This window comes from Pogona vitticeps, chromosome 2 (assembly GCF_051106095.1).
Source record: "Pogona vitticeps strain Pit_001003342236 chromosome 2, PviZW2.1, whole genome shotgun sequence".
NCBI lineage: Eukaryota > Metazoa > Chordata > Lepidosauria > Squamata > Agamidae > Pogona > Pogona vitticeps.
The window spans coordinates 295,487,908-295,506,814 of NC_135784.1; the positions used below are offsets into that span (position 1 = coordinate 295,487,908).

Below are 18,907 nucleotides of genomic sequence, written 5' to 3' on the forward strand. Positions count from 1 at the left end.
TTAATCAACAACAAACACAATGGAAGCAAGTAAACAAATAGGAAGAGAGGGTGGGGGTTTACATCAAATTCCAGAGGTGGGGAAAAAACTTACCAATTAAGTTAGTGGCAAAGGTCAGTCACATTAGGTTGTAAAATCCCTCTCCCCCATACCCAGTGTTAGTATATGCAAGATTGCTATTATCCCTACCCAGGCTACCTGAGGTATACAAAATTCCTCAGGTGGCATTGCCCAGAAACGTTGGAAGAAAGGTCACTGACCATGATGACTAGGGAAGTCTGGGAGTTCTAGTCCCAAAGAAGGAACTTTTCCAAATAGTGATTGGAAACCATTAGAACCTTGTTAAACAATGGTCCCTAACCTTTTCCAAACCGTGGACTGGTTGGGGGGCTGGGTCCGTACGTGAGGTGGGCTGGGCACCCCTGCGCTCACAGGTGGGCGGGGTGTGCTCGCAGTTGGGTATGGCGTATGCTCGCACATACATGGGGGGCAGGGTGTGCTTGCGGGTGGGCAGGTTGCACTCGCGTGCATGCATGGATGGTGGGGCACCCATGTGTGTGCGCGTGGGTGGGACACCCCATGCGGGCAAGTGGGCAGGCCATGCATGTGTGTGGGTGTTCGTGAGGGGAGTGCATGCAGGGGGCGGGAAATCTGTCTCTGGAGCCCGGTCCTGCCAAGGCCGCAGCCCAGCACTGGGCTGCGGACTGGGGGTTGGGGCCCCCTGTTGTTAAGAACATCTTTAAGCAAACACATGTTCCAGCCCATAATTGATTCTGTATTGGAATAGCTATTGGGCAGCTGATTTGGATGTGCAAGTTTGGTCAAAATCCCTGTTTCAGAATGTTTTCTGGGGAAAAAATAAAAGGTGTTCTTACTTACAATTGAACTGATCAAACAAAAAACTGACAGACGTGACTGACTGCTTCAAGAAACTGCCACAGACTAAAGAGAGGGAAAGAGACACAGAGCAGAGAGGTGGGATTCTCTTTGAATTCAGAGGCAGGGAAGGAACAAGTGGTCAGTGCTGGATAGATTAAAAGTCACCCCAGACCACAAAGGTTCCTCCTAGCCAAACCTGCTAAAGCAGCATGCAAGGCTGCAAAAACTTTAGTGCTATAGCTCCTATCAGGCATAGCATAACTGCCAGGAACTATGGAGCTTGTAGGCTAAAATATTTTGACTGACTGACCCTGCAGAATATTGAAAATTGGTTTTCACATGGATAGGCAGAGAGATGCAAGGCCTATGCGTGCGTTTTTGAAGCCCTTATTTACATAGCTATAAAGCATGTTATTGTATTCCTACTCTCCAGTCTTTTCAGAATGTTGTGGAAAACCCAAGAGTGTATAGAAAACAAAATAAGCAGATTATAAAATTTATGAGCAAATGGAATAATGTCAAGAAAAGCTTTCTCATTTAATGAGCGTTGCAGACAGCTCTCCCATCCTTTATTTGAGAGTGAGATTTATGGTTTTAACTGTGCTGTTTTTCTCTTTCTAGGTCAGGCAGGTGTTGATGAATGTGGAAGAGCAGTTTAGAGTCTCCGATAGTGGAATAACTGGATGCCCGAGTGATTTCTGTATGAACAGCTGTGGAAAGAGTCAAACATGACGTTCCGATCTTTTCCTTCCTCTTCTTGTTGAATTCTCCAGAGCACCTGTTTTTACTCTCCTTCATAAAAAGCCGTTTTGTTATTTTGGCCAAATAGGGAGAAAAAGAGAAAACTGTTCTTCTTGTTTTCGTTTTATTTTCCCTTCCTGTGTGGGCACTTGTTCAGCATGGCTGTTGATGAAATACCCAGTTACTGTGAACCTGAAACATGCCAAGGACAAGTTTTGGTCACCCATTCTGGGGATCAGTTCCTCACCTAATGGGATCCTGGCGTTCCCACAATGCCCATCACTCCAGAAAATGCAGTGCTGTTCCTTCCCATCCTTTATCGGTGGCTCCAGAGTCACCTGAGGGGGGAAATGGAAGAACCAGAGCAGAGACTGTGCCATTCGGCCATTAAGAAGCTGCGGGAGTACATCCAGTTGAACTTCCCGGCAGAAGAGGGAAAACTGCCACACAACACAAGCTCTGTGGATGCAGAGATCTGTACAGTTTACCTCACCAAGGATCCCGGAAAGGCAGAGTCTCTCGGCCTGAGCTTTGGGAACATCCCTGCTTTGGGCGACTACGGAGACAAGCGGAGAGCAGGGAAGAAAAAGAAAGGCCACAAAGGTCCTGTGCTTGATGTTGGAAGCATCTGGGTCACAGATTTAAAGAAAAACAGCCCAGCAGGGAAGTGCGGAAAAGTTCGCTTGCGAGATGAGATCCTTTCATTGAATGGACAGTTGATGGTCGGGGTGGATATCAGTGGTGCTAGGTAAGATGATTGGTATAGACTTCAGCTTCAATAAATAATAATTCAGCATTGGTGTGCAGTGTTGTAGAGGTGCGCTGGGGAAGCCAGTTGCTTCCCAGGGGTCAAAATAGCCCATGCTGCCTGGGACTGACTGGAGCTGGAATCTCAAAGAAGCTCCCGGGTACCCACTATTATATAGTAATAACTGGCTTTAACCAAGGTCCAACTCTATGTTACAGATAACTCATCATTCTGGCTGAAATTTCATATTCTAGAGACCTGATTCCACCAGACCTTAACATCTGGCACTGTAGGTTAAACCACTGAAGCCTCTGTGCTGCGAGGTCAGAAGACCTGCAGTCGTAAGATCAAATCCACGCAACGGAGTGAGCCCCTGTTACTTGTCCCAGCTCCCGCCAACCTAGCAGTTCAAAAGCATGCAAAATGCAAAAATGTGAGTAGATAAATAGGTACCACCTCGGTGGGAAAGTAAATGGCATTCCGTGTCTACTCACGCTGGCCACGTGACCATGGAGGATTGTCTGTGGACAAATGCTAGCTCTATGGATTGGAAATGGAGATGAGCACCGCCCCATAGAGTTGGACACGACTGGACAAAATTGTCAAGGGGAACCTTTACCTTTTTTTAAGCAGGCTTGCAAGCAAAATCCATATTTAAAGGGCTGATTGTGAACTGTGGAAAGCATGGAAAAACTCTGAGGTTGGCAGGTAGATGCTTTCAGCACTGAAGGAATGGACTCCTGTAATTATGTGTTGTCTGTAATGTATAGTTACAACGCTCGGAAACTGTACAGTTTTCCTTTCTTCTATAGTGGTTATACTGCTGAAGCTATTTCTATAGTCTGCAGATGCACCGAGGTTAAATCAAAAGCATGACCTCTCACTTTTAGCTTGTACTCTTTTAAGTCTTTGTAGCTAGATAAACAATGGGTGCAGGTGTTGGATGGAAGGATGGAAAAGAGTTGGATGCAATCTGTGTGCTTCAGATTCCTAATAGGACTTGGAACTTGCCAAATACCAGAGGTGGGAGTGCTGAATCCCACTAGATCTCTATCAATAGCTATGCTAGATGGTGTTAAGCCCTGTAAGAATCAGGCAGGATTAGAAGATGTTTGTTGGTGGGATATAAAATGGCCGTGGGTTGGCCCAGCATGCAGTGAAAAGAAATTGCTTGGAAAAGGAAGGAGAGAGAGGCTCACGGCAGCTGCCTTAGACACCTCCTTGTTTGCAAGAGTAAATTGTTCACACTAAAGACAGTTAAATTCTCTAAACCAGCCGGGATCACTTCCTTCCTCTTTGCTTACTCAGTTATTTTGAATCCCTGCGCATTATCTTCCACGCCACAGGAGTTGTGGAGAAAGCGATTTCGAAAGGGGCTAATATTCATCCGTGCTGTCAATGGAAGAAGCCCCCTCACTTCTAATGTCAAACCATTGTTTTATTTTAATGTCTTTGCTGATCCCTTATAATTAAGTTACAAGGAAGTTAGGAGACATTTTAAAATCTGGTTCTTTTCACAAGCCTTTTATGGCCTTATCCCAGAGTAGTCTTGCTGAATGATCGGACTTTTTTTTTTTTTGGTATGTGTATGTACTTATGAATTTGCCCTGTTTTTGCCACCTAAAATTATTGTACTCAATATTTATAACTATTTTATAGTTACTATTCTTTGTTAGTTGTTTTATTTTCAGATATTCTGTTCCTTGCTTGCTGTTTATGTGATTTTTTTAAAAAATTGAGTTTGTTGTGTAGTTTGTGTTATTGGGATTTGTTTGCTGCCCAGAATAGTGTCTTTGTCACTAGTTGGGTGGGGTGAAAATATAAATAAGTAAAATAAAATAAAATAAACAAGGGAGGAGTAACTATGCAATGCCTTAAAGATGAAGTAGTTTTATGTGGGATATGCTTGAACTAAAGGCCACTTCATCAGATGTGTTTTGGATCTTTTGGCAGTGGGCTTCAGCCCACAAAAGTTTATGCCAAAGAAAACCTGAAGTGTGGCACACAATTCATTGTTGGTTCCCCTTGAAAAGGGAATGCTTCTTCCATGGTGAAAACGTTGGCTGCTTAGAAGAACTTAACAGTAGCAAACAAAAGCCATTTTATTTCTCTGTGCCAAGTCCTAGCATTTGATTTTCACAACACCAGGCACCACTGCTATTTCAGATTTCTAATCTATTGTTGATTGCGGTGCTACATGCCTATGATGATGATGATGAAGTGATGCGCTGGCTCCCAGCATACATTTCTAGATGAAACATGCCCCCACAATCATAGAACAGGGCTTGGAACCAGTTAAAGAGGCATCCCGGGCTTTCTAGCAGTATTTCTATGATTGCTCAGTATCATTAAAAAGTTGGACTGTTTTTGAGAATTGGGAAGGAGAAGAAGGACAAGAACCCACATTGTCCAGTGATTACTGCCATGTAGAAGACAGGACGATAGAGGACAGAAATTGTCTGTTAGTGGCCCGCAGAACAGAACCAATTTTAAAGTAAATTTCCCGTGCCTCTCTGAAAATTTGAATCAAGGTGTATGAAGATATTTGCTCATTGTTTCATGTGATACTAGCATAATAATTCTGGTGCTGTGGGGTGGTGAATCCTTTCAGAGTTTTAGTCTGAACTTCAAAGGGTGTTAAAGAAGCCATCAGAAGTGCTGAACCTATTGTGGGGATAGAGTTTAGCACCTTGAGTAAACTTAAGACTAAAACCCAGAGCACACTCCTGTCATCACATTTCACTGGGTACCAGTACTATGAAACCTGCCAATTTCTGTTTGTTTATACTGCATCGAACTACTGTATAGAACAAAACCCACAATGGCTCAACCATCTTTGGGTGATGTGTGTGGGGAACACTGCCTTCCCATGAGTTCATGCACTATGGCCAAAAGCTATCATGAGCAGGGCCAGGGCTAGCATTAGATATAGTGTGGCCATTGCCTTAGCTAGCAGATACTGGATGGGGTGGATAAAAAGCAGCAATGGCTGTCCTTTGGCCATATCTTTCTAGAGGAGAACAGAGCTATGTGGTCTGGGTAGCTAATTTGCAACCTCTAAGTTCAGGCTAGCTGGAAGAGGTTATCCCAGAGCATTTGTGGGGGCTAGTGGTGGTATGTGCGCCATCTTGTTTTATTCCACATGCCGTGAAACATCTGAAGCCAGCTCTGATTTGAGGCCACACACTACTTCCACAGGTGAATAAAGAAAGATTGGATTAAGTTCTTCTGAGGGGATGGAGTGTGTGGAATAATCCTGATGAAAAGAGAAATCAGATCCAAAGAGAAAGAAGCAGTCTGTGAGTGTCAGAATATCAAGGAATAAAATCCTTTTTTCTTTTTCTGCTAAAGAGCTTTGCTTTCTGCTTAATCTGATCTGACACTTCCTTCCAGGCGTAGAGCATAGCCGCCATGTTTTTTTGAATTCCATGTTTCTCTCTTTGTTTCTCTCTTCATCTTTTTTTACTTTTAAAATCAGGTGTATATTAAGAGAATATCTGAGGAACTGGTGCACCCAGTCGCCTGCTACCTCTCTTTAATGTTCTTTACCTCTTATCACACCCTCTTTCAACTGCACATTTCTATGGGGATACTTATGTTGTGCACCCAATATAAATATTCATATACCTTTTCCTTTTTCGCTCTCTCTGTTTGCCTCAGGAGGGCACTGTCCCAACATACGTACTTTCATTTCTTGTTTAAAAGTTTTAGCTATAGCTTACAATATTCAAGGCATCAAAGGGAAAAATACAGATAAAATATCTTTATTTTGGATTTCTTATAGAGGAGATCAAGTCACAGATGCCATTTGGCCGTAAAAAAAGTCATTTCTGTATCCATGGGGAAAATAAGGGATTTTCTACAGAAGTATGCAATAAATAAAATTTAGAAGCTGTAAATCTAATCCTCAATTTAATTAGTATACATTTAAAGAAAATCCACAGATATAAGCTTCAGTCCCCCCTGCAATGAGCTGTCTTCCAAAGGGAATTTTTAAAAGCGATATGTCCATGTTCCTAGACTGTCAGTAGAAGCACAACTGAATGGGGCAGTGATGGAGATAGCCTGAAAGCGGAATTGTATGTAGCCCCGTGATTGTACAAGAAGCTGTGCTGGCTGATATTGGTAACAGATCAGCCTGTGCCCTAAGATTTAGACATCTGCTTTATGGGTGATAATGATAAGGATGAGGAGGAAGTAAGTATAGAGCTGCGTTCACAGGGTCAAGGCAATGTGGAAGGAGGAGGATGTCATCTGCACTCTCTGAGCTTTCTCTTTTTTCCCCTCTTTGAGCTTAGATTAAATCTTAATTGCTTGGGGTAAGAGAGTGGAGAAACTTTCCTGACAGATATATTATTGTGAGCGGTTCCTACCATGGTACAAAATATGTTGGTGTGGCTTGGTGTTGAATGGGCAGTGAACTAGCTTTACAAAATACTTGGTCTTGTTGGAGGTGGAAACCAATATTGCTGGTGGTCACTATGGATCAGCTCAGCTGCCTCGATTTTTAGATTCTTATTGGGGGCTTTAGTATAGATAAGTAGACCAATCTTTCCGTATTTCTGAGGATCCAGTCTAGTATGTTTAGAGGGTACCGTAAAAAAAAATTAAATTTCTCAAACTGTGTGTGTTTTCTTAAATACATGCTTATTAACACCAATATGTAGAGATGAGAAATCTCTTCAGCCCTGTTTTCTTTGCTCCAAGTGAATGCTAGAGCTTTTATTTCATCGGAACACAATAATCTTTCAACTTCTTGAAAGCCTTAGTAAAATCTCTAGGATTGCTTTCAGTAGCTTTCCTAAGTGCCGGTGATTCCTTTTAGAAGGATTGGGGGGGGGGGGAGCTTACTTTTTAAATATCTGGGGGAAAATATGTTTAACTAAATTTTCCAAGAATTTTAAAAGCCTCATGTGCTTTCTAAATATTAAGTATTTGGTCTTCAAGAAACAAAATCCACAATGCAATTTCAGTGTCTTTCTGGTGATGGTGGTTATTTTATTTATTTATTTATTTATTTATTTATTGATTTGATTTGATTTGATTTGATTTGATTTGATTTGATTTGATTTGATTTGATTTGATTTGATTTTTACCCCGCCCCTCTAGACCATGTCTACTAGGGGCGGCTTACAAAATAAAACAGAACAGTATAAAAATATATAAAATCATAAAATTACAATTACAATTTCAATTTAAAAAAATTAATTTAAAGAGAGGATTACCAAGATGGAATAGCAAAGAAAAGAAAAAAGGAGAAAGACTTAATTGACTGGAGGGAAGGCCTGCTTGAATAACCAAGTTTTTAACTGGCTTTATCACAATAGAGTTAGATAAGAATGTTGTCAAAATATTTGTGATTAAGCTTTTGAACTGGAGGTTGTTCACCTTCCAGTGCCTTTATAGGTATGTTTCAATGAGCTTTAATAATAATAATAATAATAATAATAATAATAATAATAATAATAATAATAATAATAATAATAATAATAATAATAATAATAATAATAAATACCTTTATTGGCATAATAAATACATACAAGCATACAAAGGGTACAGAGTACAATTTATGGAAACAGCCCCTAAAACACTAAAACTTTAAATTGGGTTCTCGGGCTGTATTAGTTTTAATTATATCCAACAGAAATTTGCCGAGTATATTCAGAGAATTCTCATCGGTACGCTGTAAAATAGAACTAAAATAGGCTTCATCGGTAAGCCAGGGCTTTCGATGTGGTAGAGAAGCAAAAAATTGGCCCCTCGCAGCCAAATGAAATGGACAGTGGAAAAAGATGTGGGGTAGTGTCTCTACGACATTCATCGCACAGAGACATAGTCTGTTATTGAAGAGAGTATTGTTAAATCTGCCCGTTAGCACCGCCGAGGGGATTGAATTACAGCGGGCCAAAGAAATCACCCTTCTAATTTCGGGATTATACAATGTAGAAATATAAATCGGTGGACTGCCTATTACCAAGGGAAGATTCCAGAACAAGGGTGAACAAGATCTATTAGCGGCTCTTAATAAGTCTTGTGAGTTGATGTCGGCCAATCTTTGTTTGACAGTTCTTAGGGCAGCCTGGAACGAAAGAGATCCTAAGATGTCCGGGTCTAAACCAATCTGTTTGATCTTCCTTAGCCAACCATCAATGGGGGGGGCAGCTGTCTTTTTTTAGGTGATAAAGTAGAGTTGTTTGAGAGGTGTCAAAATATATTCTAAGCCAGTATTTGCAAGTTCTATTCCAAGCAACATCCTTGACTGGAAGTTGTCCCGTTTCGAGTCATAAAGCCTCACAGGGGACGCAGTTTGGCATAGCCATGATTCTTCTCAAAAAAGCTGATTGAAAACTTTCTAGTGATTTATGATAAGCATTGATCCAGATAGGAATACCATAAATTGCTTGAGAAATAGATTTAGCATTGAATATTTTGAGGGCTGACGGAATTAGGTGGCCCCCTTTATTGTAGAAGAATCTGGAGATTGCCATTGAGGATGTTTTGGCTGCCGCTTGTGCCATATTGCGATGACCCACCCAGGCACTGTCGGCTGAGAATAGTAATCCCAAATATTTGAAGGTCCTCACCTGTTCAATTGAATGTCGTTTGAAGATCCATTTATGTATTTTGCGGGACTTAGAAAAGACTAAGATTTTCGATTTCATGTAATTTAGTTGAAGTTTGTTGATGGATAAATAGTCCAGACATTTGTTTATTAGTCTTTTTAAGCCCAGCCGAGAGCGCGAAATAAGTACAGCATCATCGGCATATAAAAGGATTGAAATCTTACGATCTCCAAGAGTTGGAAAATGGCCATCCACGGTTAATAGTTCTGGTGCCAGGTCGTTTAAGAACAGGTTAAATAAGGTCGGAGCCAGTGGGCAACCTTGCTTGACTCCCTTGTTTGTAGGGATCTCTTCAGTAAGGAGGCCATCCCAAGAACATCTTATTCTGCAAGAGGTGTTAGAGTACAGTTGCCTGCTGGGATTAATCAGATTAGAAGGAATTCTGGTTCTCTCCAGCTTGGACCAGAGTAACTGCCTGTCAACACTATCAAAGGCAGCTTTTAAGTCAAGGAAAGCTACAAATAATTTTGAGTTGACTTTTATGGAATACTTATAAGCAAGATGGGACAGGACGGCACAGTGGTCCAAGGTGGAGTGGCCTGGTCTGAACCCAATCTGTTGGATGCCTAGGATGTTATTCTGGGTGATCCAAGTATTAAGATGGACCAAGAGATAATTGGCGTACAACTTGCCTACTATTGAGAGAAGGCTAATTGGCCTGTAATTCTCCGGGAGACAAGGGTCCCCTTTTTTGTATATAGGGGCTACGATGGCTTGCCTCCAGGATTCCGGAAGAATTCCACTAGCAATTGCCGTTGAAAAAAGTCCTGCCAGAATAGGGGCCCAGAAATCAGGGTTGGATTTCAACCATTCTCCCATAATCATATCAAGCCTTACCAGTCTTGAGTGAGGCGATTAGGACTTTAATTTCTGATGTAGACACTTGCGGCCAATTCGGGGTGGCAAATAGTTCGGAAGCCTCTACGGACGAAGAGGCTGAGTTGTCAAAAAAGAGGTTTGAGAAGTGCAATTTCCAGTCATGGGCAGGAACTGCTTTGGGGTCATGACCTTTCGCTTTGAAGGACCCATTCACTAGCTCCCAAAAGGAGCGAGGGTTAAAGTGAATTGTGGCCTGGTAAAGTTTTTCCCATAGCACTTTCTCATATTTGATCTTCTTACATTTAGCTAACATGTTCAGATGGAGGTTTAAAGAGAGATATTCTTTAAGAGCCTGCTGAGAGTTTAGTTGCCTAAACTTTTAAAAACAACTTCTGGCCGCCCTTTTGTATTGTTGGCATTCATAGTCAAACCAGGTCGGGTTGCCCTGGCGTAGAGCAGTGCATGAGGCATTTACAGGCAGCGCTAGATTAGAGGTGATAAGCTCTATTAGTTGGTTGTACGACCTTACCACTTCCAATGGAGAATTCGCCAAAAGCATGGCGGAGCTGAGTGCAAAAAAGTTAGGCTCCTCCAACAGCTCAGAACGCTCGGGACATTACAAATTCCTGTTGCATCTAAGCCTACAGGCTCCGCCTCCAACGAGGTGTGTTCCAATTGGTTTGTTTAGCATCAGCTGACATCATTTACATTGGAGGAAGCTAAGTCTCCTGACTGTAGGAAGCTAAGCCTTTTGATTAAAGGAAGCCTGTTTACAGAGGCAAGGTACGGGCAGTTTTGTTCTCTCCTCATCTTATTTCTGTATAAAACACCCCTCAATTTTTAGTGTAATGATTTTAGGAAAATGTAGAATCTTATACATGGAAAAATACGGTATATAAAGTCTATTCTGCAGACTTATCTGAAAGGAACTCCAGTGGAATTAAGTGGGACTTAAGCCACAATAGTCCTGCATAGGGTTGTACAGTTGTATTTTAGCAAGACTCTTCAGTTGTTAATTCAGCAAAGTGTTCATGATTTGGCTTTTGCTGTGTGAAAGGAGATGCAAAGTCCGAACTGGTTATGGAATTTTAGTATAAAAGTCGAACATGGACTGTTATATGTAATCCATGTGTTATAATTCATTGTGAAATATTTGCTCGAAAATGAACGAGCATTTATTACAATTCCGCTGCCAAGAGTTCTAACTGAAGACTGTTTGTTTCTTTCAAGAACAGGAAAAGCAGTTAATTCAATTTAGAAGACTTATTCCCAGAAATGTCGTATTTTGAAAGTGTGAGGCTTAGAGTTGAGTGACCAGTGTTCTTTTTGAAGCTTGTGCAATTATTCGACTTGGCAAAGAAATAAAACTTGTGTTCCCAGTTAAGTTTTTGAGTAAAGGGAAGGTCTGAAATCCACTGCAAGTGGATCTTCGGTTGAAAAAAATATCAACGAGCTCTTGCCAGGTTGTAATTTGCATTTCCTGATCAGCCATCCTTATCGGAAGAATCAACTGTCTGATTAAGAAGGACTGTTGTCAAGGCTGTTTCTCTACTCTCGTTGCTGTGGAACCAACCTCATTAATTGCTGGAAGTAAGTTTTCATCTTTGCCCCACAAGCAAAAATGTCTCCAGTCTCTTTGGTTTGGGTGCCACCAGGCATTTAATCTCTCTGGAAATTCAGAAGGCAGTGAAACTCTCGTCCTTGTGGGTAAGGTCCTAACTTCAACTGTCCCTTTTCCTTGGGATGGGGAGAGAAAGAGAGAGATGGACTTATTCCGCCACCATGTGCAAATGCAGTTGTACCAGATCCTCTCAGGCGATCTTCTTCCAGGTGGCCACCCCAAAAGAGGCGAGAAAATCATCTACAAGAAGTTGGGCTTCCTTGGCAGTGGCACCAACTCTTTGGAACTAGCTCCCAGTTGAGCTGCGCCTGGCCCCCTCCCTCCCTGCTTTTAGGAGGCTGCTGAAGATGCTGTTCTTCAGAGAGGCCTTTCAGTGCAACCTTGCTTGATTTCCTTTGCCTCATGCTCTGCCTTCTTAATTGTGAAACATTACACTGTTTTGATTGGATAGCTGAGTTAATTCATTCTGTTGGATTTGGGTTTTTTATGATTATATGGTTGTTATTGTTTAAGGTTCATTCCATATTATTATGCCGTAAATCACCCAGTGCTTTGCACTTATGGGCGGTATATTAATTAAAGAAATAATAAATAAACATGCAAGGACCTTGCTCTTGAACCAGAAACTACAAGAATTCTGGTAGCAACTTTAAGACTAGCAATTGCTTTTAATTATTCAGTTGTATTTTAATTAGCATATAGTTTAAAAAAATTAATGCTTAACATTATGTTTTTAACTCTGTTCTTTTTAGTATTCTGAGCCACCTTGGGTCCCCTTACCGGGAGAAAGGTGGCATGTAAATTAAAAAAAGGAAATAAACAAACAACCTTAGTTTGGCATAACCTTTTGTGGCCACTATTTCAAATTCCCTTGGCTGTGGGTTTCTTGATAAAAGAAGAATATATACACAGTAGTGGCATTGCCAGATGTTACATACAACCATGTTGTAATGCATAAGGACCTAGACCTTCTGAACAATTTGGCTAATACAAAGAGGACATGTCAGCAAATCCAGAGTTCAAACAAGATAACATTAATTAGTCCTGAATGTGTTTACATTATGGCCAAAAGGTTAGGCACCCTTCAGTCTCAAGAGACTATGGTAATGTGCTCTGTAGGGAGGACATGGAACAGCATCTAGTGTGGGTGAGAAGGCCAATTCAAGAGTGACAATCCCTTCCATACTGAAGAAAGATACAATCTGTCCCCTGTCCAGCTCCCTGATTTTGTTGCTTTCAGGACTGCCTCTTTGCCTCGGCCTGCTGGACAAGGGTCTCTTCAAATTGGGAGAGGCCGTGATGCACCGCCTGCCTCCAGGCTGAATGCTCAGATGTCAAGGTTTCCCATCTGTTGAGGTCCATTCCTAAGGCCTTTAGATCCCGCTTGCAGATATCCTTGTATTGCAGCTATGGTCTCCCTCTGGGGTGATTTCCCTGCACTAATTCTCGATACAGGAGATCCTTTGGAATCTGACCATCAGCCATTCTTACAACATGCCCGAGCCAACGTAGACGTCACTGTTTCAGTAATGTATACATGCTAAAAATTCCAGCTCCATCTAGGACTACTCTGTTTGGAACTTTGTCCTGCCAGGTGATACCAAAAATGTGTTGGAGGCAACGCATATGGAACGTGTTCAACTTTCTCTCCTGCCGTGCATGAAGGGTCCAGGACTCACTACAGTACAGGAGTGTGCTCAGGACACAGGCTCTATAGACCTGGATCTTGGCATATGCTGTCAGCTTCTTATTGAGCCATAGTCTTTTTGTGAGTTTAGAGAACATAGTAGCTGCTTTGCCAATGCATTTATCCAGCTCGACATCTCGGGAAACAGTGTCAGAGATCGTTGAGCCAAGGTACACAAATTAATGGGCAACCTCCAATTCTTGCATGGAGATGGTAATAGAGGGAGGTGAGTCCACGCCCTGGCCCATGACTTGTGTTTTCTTCAGGCTGATGGTTAGTCCAAAGTCTTGGCAGGCCTTGCTAAAACGATTCATGAGTTGTTGGAGGTCTTCGGCAGAGTGGGCAACAATGGCTGCATCATCGGCGAAGAGGAGTCCCGTATGCATTTCAGTTGGACTTTGATCCTCGCTTTCAATCTAGAGAGATTAAAGAGCTTTCCGTGTGTTATAGTCCGGAGATAGATGCCTTCTGTTGCAGTTTCAAAATAGTGCTTCAGCATGACAGCAAAAAAGATCCCAAACAGAGTTGGCATGAGAACACAGCCCTGTTTCACTCTGCTTCGGATGTCAAAGGGATCTGATGTTCAGCCATCAAAAACTACAATGTCCTTCATTTCCTCATGAAAGGACCTGATGATGTTAAGGAGTCGAGGTGGACATCCAATCTTGGGAAATATTTTAAAAAGGCCATCCCTGCTAACCAAATCAAAGGCCCTTGTGAGATCTATGAAGCCCACAAAGAGTGGCTGTTGTTGTTCGCTACATTTCTCCTGCAGCTGTCAGAGGGAGAATACCATGTCAGTGGTGAATCTATTAGCCCAAAGTCCACAGTGTGATTCTGGATAGACTCTGTCTGCAAACACCTGGAGTCTCTTCAGCACAACACGGGCAAGCAGCTTCTCTACAACGCTGAGAAGAGAGATGGCATGGTAGTTATTGCAGTTGCCCCTGTCTCCGTTGTTCTTATACAATGTGACGATGTTTGCATCCTTCATGTTCTGTGGCACTCCACCTTCCCTCCAGCAAAGACAAAATACTTCATACAGCTTGGAGGTGATGATCTCTTTACAGCACTTCAGCACTTCAACAGGGATGTTATCCTTCCCAGGAACCTTGCCAGAGGCAAGGGAGTCCAAAGCCACTATTATTTCTGCTAAGGTTGGTTCGTTGTCCAACTCTTCCAAGACAGGCAGGCACTCGGTGTTATTTAATGCCTCTTTGGTTACTACATTCTCCCTGGAATATAGCTCAGAGTAGTGCTGCACCCAGCGTTCCATCTGCTGTGCTCGGTCCTGGATGATCAACAGGCCAAAAACCTGCTGTTGTTGTTTTTTGCACACACCATAGCACAGTCATAGACATTGCAGCAGCCAATTGAGGCTTACTGGCAAGGTGCCAGTTATGTGTTCAGTTGCCTGCCTGGTCACACTCCTGGCATGCGACTGGCAGCTGATTCTCTAATCTGACTTATCATGGCTTCTACTCTTGTGCTACTGCATGCAGAAAAAAACAACAACAGTTAAGGTTTTGTCGAGCATGTTACAGCTGTTTGATGCTACAACCCCCTCCTAACAAATGTGGGATTTGTTGTTTGATGAACTACTTAGAATTCTTTGCTAAGGAGGTTGAGTGGGCATGTGCATGTGTTTTCATCAGTTTGAAAGCATGTTAACAGAGTACAAATCTCAGCACTCCTTAAGGTGGAGCTATTGCAGCTGAAGCAATATTAGCTACTGGATAGCTCAGTGGTTTAGGTATGGTTGGGAGTTCAGTTCCCCACTGTGCCCCTCTGACGGGGGCTTGACTTGATGATCCATACGGTCCCTTCCAGCTCTGCAGTTCTAAGTTTACTGCAGTATAGCAAGGATCCACTCATGGTCATGTCCAAATAATCATCCTCCTGCTCACACCTGTAGATTTGAATTCTGGCTCCCACAGATTTTGATCAGCTGCATGCGTGTACAGTTCTCCTGTGCTTGGCTTGAGAAACCTTTATATATTAAAACCTTTCAGTCTGATGAGTTAAGCTGCGTGCAGTAAATCCTTGAAATGTTGGATGGGAACTAATTGCTATTCGTAAGCTGTTATTTGGCCCCATCTTCAAGACAGAGGCTCTGTCACAGTCATGTTTTCATAAAACACCTGGCACAGCTTTGAAGCCAAAATATGTATTAAGTCATAGTAGAAAGCATGCTTCCAGGGAATATTTATTACTGTTTCAACACATAAATTTGATGGTTGGTTTACAGAAAATTGCTGGATGTGCTATAAGCTAACTGTCATCTTGTCAAATGTGAATGTTGTGCAATTAACCGACATACCAAATGCTAGTAAGCATCCTCTTAGTTGGCACTTTACAGAGAGCTTAAACATGCACATGAATGTCAGGGTTTGGAGAGATGAGATTTTTGGATATGCAGATGCAATTTTGAATGAGACATATCTCCCCTCCCCACTTAGTACTTTAAACAAATTCAATAGCATGTAGGCACAAGCATCGTTGGGTTGACTATACCACCACTGTCTGTGACTACATCTCCCTCTAGTGGCATGCTTTAAGGACCTTCTGCAACAGCTTCTACTGAAAACATGTTACTGTTTAAAACGCTGGAGCAAAGAGTCAAGGCAGGAATTTAATCTGCACTTTTGGTTCTTTGTTATGTCTTCAGAAGAATAAGGCTGTGTTGGGTTTGATTTGTACCATTGCATGTTTGCTACATATGCGGCTAAGACATTTTGCTACCTGAGGCAAGGAACAGAGGGCTCTCTTCCCTTGTTCCGTATATGGAAGTACTGTACAGAAGTTGAATCTTATTCAGAGCTTGGAAACGTGTTTTTTTTTTAAAACAGAAGTGCCAAGAATATCCAGCCAGTGTGGCAGTAAGGACTGGAGAGTTCCCAAGCACTAATATGACTTTAATAATGACAAGGGGTACTTTTCCCTCTACTGCTCTTTAGGGCAGCAAACTAGCTTACATTTGATATCCAGCAGAAAAGAATGGCTCGGGGATTACCATTTGCTGCCTGAGGCAGTCTCTCACTTTACCTAGCAATGGGATTTTGAATGGAATATATAACCTACCACAGGATTGTTTCCTATGTAAAAAAAATCACAAAACATATGAAACACATGCATGTATTTAATGTAATTTCTAGTCTGTCCCTGATTCTTAACTGGCTGAACTCCTTCTTTGTAAGAATTCTTTAACATTTTGCTTTTAGTTCCGTCTTCTGTGTTACGTACATTTGAATACATCAGTTCACCATGTAGCAGTTGTGTGTGTGTGTGTGTGTGAGAGAGAGAGAGGGAGAGGGAGAGGGAGAGATGACCTATCAACTGAGACACGTTTTTGCCTCCCAGATGGTGATTCTTGACTCTCCAGATGTTTTGGTCTTTAATTCCCAGAAGCTCTAGTTAACATGGCCAATGGTGAAATAGTCTGGGAATTGAAAAATTAAGACAATTGGAGGGCCATAGGTCAAGAAACACTGTTCTAGATTATGGCTAATCACCTGAGAAGCATCATGATCTAATATAGTGCTTTCTAACCTCAGGTCCCCAGACGTTTTTGGACTAAAACTCCCAGAAGCCTTCCTCACTAGCTATACTGGCCAGGATTTCTGGAACTTGTAGTCCATCTAGGGAATCCAAGGTTGGGAACCACTTATCTAATAGAAAATATATGGTTGGGTGAGTTCATGTGCATGTGTTTTCACCAGTTTGAAAGACCAGAGTTTGGAAAGTATCTTTCGAAACTAGAAATCTCAGAATCCTCCACCCAGTGCAAAGTTCTAGAGTCCCCCCTCCGGGGTGTGTGTCACCTTTCCCAAACTCAGTGTAAAACCCAATGTAGAATCTGCTTTAGTCATTAATAAAACTGATAATCTGTTGGAGGACATCTATCAAATCCCCTGACACACACCCCTTCCTTCCTCTGCCCAATAGCAGGTTGGTGGTACTTCTCCTAATTTGTTTTGGGTTCTGCACATAACATGGCTCCAGAACTGGGCCTTTTAGCTCAGGAAAGTACATCTGCAGTTCCCACTGGCTGTCACCAGTTTCCCTTGCTGAAGAGTGGTTCTATGTTTAGAAAATGAGCCTTTAGGTCCAGGAAAGCAGGAGGCACTGAATCATAAATTCATCATTCAGACAAAACTGTATAATGCATTTAAAGGACTATGAAATTCAATCAACTGCTACTTATGCTGTAGAGAAAGAGACAATAAAATAGATTTATATGGATGTCAAGGTATACTGTTATTCAGGTGGTGAGACCTTCAGAATCATCTTCAGGTTTCTGATGCAAAACTGTACCCTGTGTATTAAATAAAGAAATGCAGAAAACTAGATTCTGTTGCTGCTGCTTTAAATTAGTGTGGTTCACTGCAGAATACTGAGAGACTTATCTATGGCCAGTTAAGACATACTGAATTCTTTTACTGACAGAAGGCACCTGGATACTGCCCTGGCACAGGGTAGACTATACCAATGTGATGCTGATCGGAGGTGACATAATCCGTTATCAGTTTGTGTTTCACAGTCTGTGTGCCTATCATGACTTGGACTCTGAATTGTAGTCTGCAGGAGTAACCTGTAGTCTGAATAGCACAGGACATTATGCTGGAACGGCCTCTGGATTCTGATATGAAGGATGGCCTCACTCCCTCTTGGAACCAACCTTTCTAGAAATCTTCTACACCACAGAGATACCCATATCTATTTTCCTCTCCTCCTGTCTTCTGCCTCCATAATGCCTTTGTCCAGTATGGGCCCTAGTTTGTGACGTCTTACTGTGCAGGGCAGACTCCAATTCAGAGCGAAGAACCAGAGCCCTCTATGTCCAATCCTCAGATAATTTTTAAAATATTCCAGCATGGTTAGGGTTGCCCCAGTTCCAATTAGTGATGACAGTCCTCCACTAGAAGGGCTGTCAGAGGATTGGTTGGTTGGTTGGTTGGTTGGTTGGTTGGTTGGTTGGTTGGTTGGTTGGTTGGTTGGTTGGTTGGTTGGTTGGTTGGTTGGTTGAGTGATTGATTGATTGATTGATTGATTGATTGATTGATTTAATATGGCAGTTGTGAGAGGATAAAGAGAAGAGAGGTTACTTACCTGTAACTCTGGTTCATCGAGTTTGAATGTGTCTTCCATATCTGATGACAGTCCTCCACTAGAAGGGCTGTCAGAGGATTGGTTGGTTAGTTGGTTGGTTGGTTGATTGATTGATTGATTGATTGATTGATTGATTTAGTATGGCAGTTATCAGAGGATAAAGAGAAGAGAGGTTACTTACCTGTAACTCTGGTTCATCGAGTTTGAATGTGTCTTCCATATCTGAGACGGAGAACCACAAGAACATGAGATTAGGAGTCTTGATGTTGCTATACACTGTTAGCAACATCTGGACAGTAGACTGAGCAGCAGGCACACACGTCACTACATTATAATTCTGTTTAAGTTAATAAATGAAGAGAATGGTAGTTTGACACATCTGTAGGTATGCAGGCTGTGGAAAGTTGTGTGACCTACTGTTTTGCCCTAGAGAAGTACAGAATAAGTGGTTCTCTACTGGCAAATCCTTATACCTTTAATACAGTGGTTCCGAAACTTCAACCCCAGATGTTCTTGAGCTACAACTCCCAGAAGCCCTAGGTAGCACAACCTGTGTTCAAGGCTTCTTGCAGTTGTAGTCTAAGAGCATCTGGGGACCCTAGTATGGAAACTTCGGCTTTGATGGCTGGAGGAATGGTATTCAACAGGTGTGAACAATATAATCAGTAGAGGATTGGAGC

General features: G+C 42.0%; 1 protein-coding gene across 4 annotated transcripts in view; it reads left to right on the top strand.

The window, feature by feature from the left end:
• Positions 1-1,498: 1,498 nt before the first annotated feature.
• PDZD2 (PDZ domain containing 2) overlaps positions 1,499-18,907 on the top strand; it is a 202,559-nt gene continuing 185,150 nt past the window's right edge. For all 4 annotated transcript variants that reach the window (XM_072992868.2, XM_072992869.2, XM_072992870.2 and 1 more), the window contains exon 1: positions 1,499-2,368. In XM_072992868.2, coding sequence (XP_072848969.2) covers positions 1,893-2,368 — 476 coding nt within the window. In that variant the 5' untranslated portion in view covers positions 1,499-1,892. The remainder of the gene's footprint in view (positions 2,369-18,907) is intronic.